Raw genomic sequence first — 3,270 nt, 5'->3', positions numbered from 1 at the left:
GCGACGTCGACGAAGAAGAAGACGAAGACGGCCGCGACGGTGCAGCAGGCGCTGTCGCAGGACCCGCCGGTGCACTACGTCCGCTTCGCGCTGATGGCCAAGCGCAGCGTCGAGTTCTGGGGCGGGCGCAAGGAGCAGCAGCTGACCCAGCGCCGCGAGGAGGAGATCAAGCTCCGCAAGCGTAAGGACGTGCTCGCCACCCGCACCACCGAGGCCGGCGGCGATCTCGAAGGTTCGTGCGCCTGTGTTTCATATTTATATTTCAGTATTTCTATATATATATAGAAAGAGTGGTATGGTTATGATATCAACTCTATATTTATTATATTTGATGAAAACAGAGCTGCGCATGCTGGAGGCGACGATCGATGCGGGCTACAAGGTGGCCATGCCTCCGAGCCTCAAGGCCGCTCTCGCGCACAAGCTCGGCGGCAAGGACCAGTTCCACTTCAGAAACATCACCGAGGACGAGCTGCTGGAGGTACGCACACGCACCACGCACCACCGCACACGCACCACGCACCACCGCACACGCACCACGCACCACCGCACACGCACACGCACCACCGCACACGCTCATTTGTCCGCGCCGTCTGATCTGTCGTTGGTGTGTGTGTGTGTGTGATGTAAACTGCAGCTGCTTGTGACGCCACGAAGCACCAAGACGGAACAAAACGAAGAGGACGAGGGCGAAAACGACGTGATCGTGGTGGGCGACGAAGACGAAGACGAAGAGGCCGAGAATGGAGAGGAGGAGGAGGACACGAACGCCGCCGAAGCCGACGGTGGAGACGGCGAGGAGTCCGCCCCCATCTTCGTCATCGACACCAAGGGAGCACCCACGTACGTACCCTGCGCGTGTTGCGTGTGTCGCATGTGCACGTTGCGTGCGTTGCGTGTTGCGTGTGCGGTTGGACCTCACGAAGTGTGCGTGCGCCCATAGGCCGAAGCACACGGCGAAGCCCGCTGCCACCGCCGACAAAGAAAAGGCCGCGGCGCCGAGCAGCCTCCAGCGTGACGTGGCTGCCCTCCTCGAGCAGCTGAGCGAGGAGGAAGAAGAGTAGTTGGTTGTAGCCGTTGTCACCGATCGCAAGCAACGACTTCTTCTGTGGCTTTCTCTGATCGTCCGAGTTGGCGCTGGTGAGTGGTGCGCTGCGGGAAGTGCGCTCCGCTCTTTTCGGAGTTGCGCGTTGGCTCGAATCACAGAAAAAGCGGGAAAACAAAATCCAAATAGAGGAGTCCCGTACACAACGGTTACAAACACAAAAGAACACAAAAGAGCTCACGAAGAAGATGGCGTGCCTGAACCCTGTTTGGCCCGGAGCTGGTGGCGCTTGCTGGGAGCTGTGGAAGTGTAGCCCGTACGGACCCTACTACTAGTCTTAGGGCTCTTCCTTTGTCTCTCTGCCTCTTTTTTCTCATCCTTTCTTTTCCTCTTCGCCCCCCAAAGGTGTTGCGGAGACCCTTGCAACTTCAACGACGGCCTCTACTGCTGTACGGCGCCCTTCACCCTTCTTTCTTTCAAAACAAATCCTTTGCACTTCCACCTCGAGGCTTATAATGTTGTTGTTGTTGTTTGCAGGCTTCACGTGGTACTGCTGTACGCCCTGCAACCTCTCCAAGCTGTGGGCGCACACCCTGGAGCAGGACTGCCAGTTCATCAACCACTTCATCCCCACCTTCCTCTTCAGCTGGTACAGCGCTTTGCACTTTGCACCCATGCTCCTTTTTAGGCCAACAGTTGTAACAGTACATGTTTGCGACATATAAGTAGAACAACGCGTGCTAATTTTTCGTTGTGTGCGTGGCTGCTGCAGCATCGTGGGTCCCATCGTCCGCCACAACCTCCGTCTGAAGGCGGGCGTGGGCGAAGACGATGCCGCCAACTGGATCGGCGACTTCTTCTGTGCCTGGTGCGTCAGTCACACACACACACTTTCGCTTCTCCTCCATCGCCTGCCTGCGCGCTCCGTCATGCTAACGTGTAGCGATCAACGGTCGGCTCATCGGCCCATCGGCGCAACAACAGGTGTTGTGGCATCTGCACGGTGGCGCAATTCATGAGGACCACCAGCAAGAGCGATTGGGACTCGCTCAACGACCTGTCCGAGCACGGCCTTCGCATCTACGTTGAACCCATCAAGATGGTCAAGCCCTAGTCAGGCACAATTGGTCCCGGTCAGTTGCATACCAACCAATAAACCTGGAATGCATGGACCTCGCGAGTTCATCACATGCGAGAAGTCAAAGGGAAGAGGTTGAGAGGGATTTCGGGCGAACCTTAAAAAAGTGACCAACAGGGGCACAACTTCTTCTAAATTTCGATAGCGCTCCAACCTGACGGCCGTTGGCTTTTCGTTCGGTTTGGCTACATCAACGTCTCTCCACCACCTACAAAAAGGCTCTGCGAACCAGCATTCATCATTCAACCACAACAACTACAACTACCAACTCTTCAACCAACACCAACTACCACCATCAACATGTCGTCGAACGAGCCCTCTAAGACGTCCGCCTACGGAGACAAGGCCATGGGCGCCGTGAAGGAGAACGCCGGCTGGGCCATGGGCAACAAGCAGATGGAGACCGAGGGCAAGGCCCAGGGCGCCAAGGGCGACGCCCAGCTCGAGGCCGCCAGGGCCGAACAGAAGGCCATCGGCGAGAAGGACAAGCTCAAGGGCAACATCAAGGAGACCGCCGGCAACCTTCTCGGCAATGAGCAGTGGCAGGCCGAGGGCAAGGGCGATCGTCTCAAGGGCGAAGCTCGCGAGAAGATGAACATCTAAGCTCCACCACCGCTACAATGCCCCATTCTTTCTTGTCTGTAGTGACGGTGATCATACTGAGTGTGCATCACACTTGATATCTCGTCCCACATAAAAAGCAACTTTACACTCTACTTTTGTGTCTCCTTGTTTCAATTCAAGCGGTAGTGAAGGTTTGTGGGATCTGGTCAGAGGGTTATTATTTGGCAACACATGCTGGTATACTGCACAAACAACAAATAAATAATTGTAAAGGGGTGTACCCCTTCGCAAAAAAATAAAATGTAAAATAAAATACTCCGGATGTTTGTCTCTCTCTTTCGCTCTTTCTTCCTCTTCGTCGTGTCCACCATTCTCCTTCTTCTTATACATTGATGAGCAAGGAGGGCTGCTCCTGCCTCTTCGCCAGCCACATGACCTCGTACTCCTGGTTTTTGTTGTGTCGAGGATGTGTTCACATCCCACCAGACTGTCAGCAAACGCAGTGTGTATGTATACGCAGATA

The 3,270-nt window shown here is 55.2% G+C and overlaps 3 protein-coding genes across 3 annotated transcripts in view; all 3 read left to right on the top strand.

Annotated features, from left to right (window-relative positions):
- Nucleotides 1-1,064, top strand: part of ACA1_330550 (Nucleoside-diphosphatase) — a gene marked incomplete at both ends in the record, with an annotated part of 2,125 nt that extends 1,061 nt beyond the window's left edge. The window contains 4 exons of the mRNA XM_004334446.1: nucleotides 49-232; nucleotides 342-481; nucleotides 638-843; nucleotides 944-1,064. Coding sequence (XP_004334494.1) covers nucleotides 49-232; nucleotides 342-481; nucleotides 638-843; nucleotides 944-1,064 — 651 coding nt within the window. The remainder of the gene's footprint in view (nucleotides 1-48; nucleotides 233-341; nucleotides 482-637; nucleotides 844-943) is intronic.
- A 229-nt stretch (nucleotides 1,065-1,293) lies between these two features.
- On the top strand, nucleotides 1,294-2,159 carry ACA1_330540 (uncharacterized protein; the record flags this gene model as incomplete). The annotated part of the gene is made up of 5 exons (XM_004334445.1): nucleotides 1,294-1,361; nucleotides 1,451-1,494; nucleotides 1,583-1,694; nucleotides 1,818-1,913; nucleotides 2,030-2,159. The coding sequence occupies 5 exons, from the start codon at nucleotides 1,294-1,296 to the stop codon at nucleotides 2,157-2,159; spliced, it is 450 nt and encodes a 149-aa protein (XP_004334493.1).
- Nucleotides 2,160-2,483: 324 nt separating this feature from the next.
- Nucleotides 2,484-2,786, top strand: ACA1_330530 (CsbD family protein; the record flags this gene model as incomplete). Its single annotated transcript, XM_004334444.1, has 1 exon — nucleotides 2,484-2,786. The coding sequence occupies one exon, from the start codon at nucleotides 2,484-2,486 to the stop codon at nucleotides 2,784-2,786; it is 303 nt and encodes a 100-aa protein (XP_004334492.1).
- Nucleotides 2,787-3,270: the final 484 nt, after the last annotated feature.

The sequence above is a fragment of the Acanthamoeba castellanii genome (genome assembly GCF_000313135.1).
Source record: "Acanthamoeba castellanii str. Neff unplaced genomic scaffold scf7180000084566, whole genome shotgun sequence".
Taxonomy (NCBI): Eukaryota; Discosea; order Longamoebia; family Acanthamoebidae; genus Acanthamoeba; species Acanthamoeba castellanii.
Note: the sequence above shows the minus strand (reverse complement) of the source record. Positions and strands in the feature narration are given on the sequence as shown.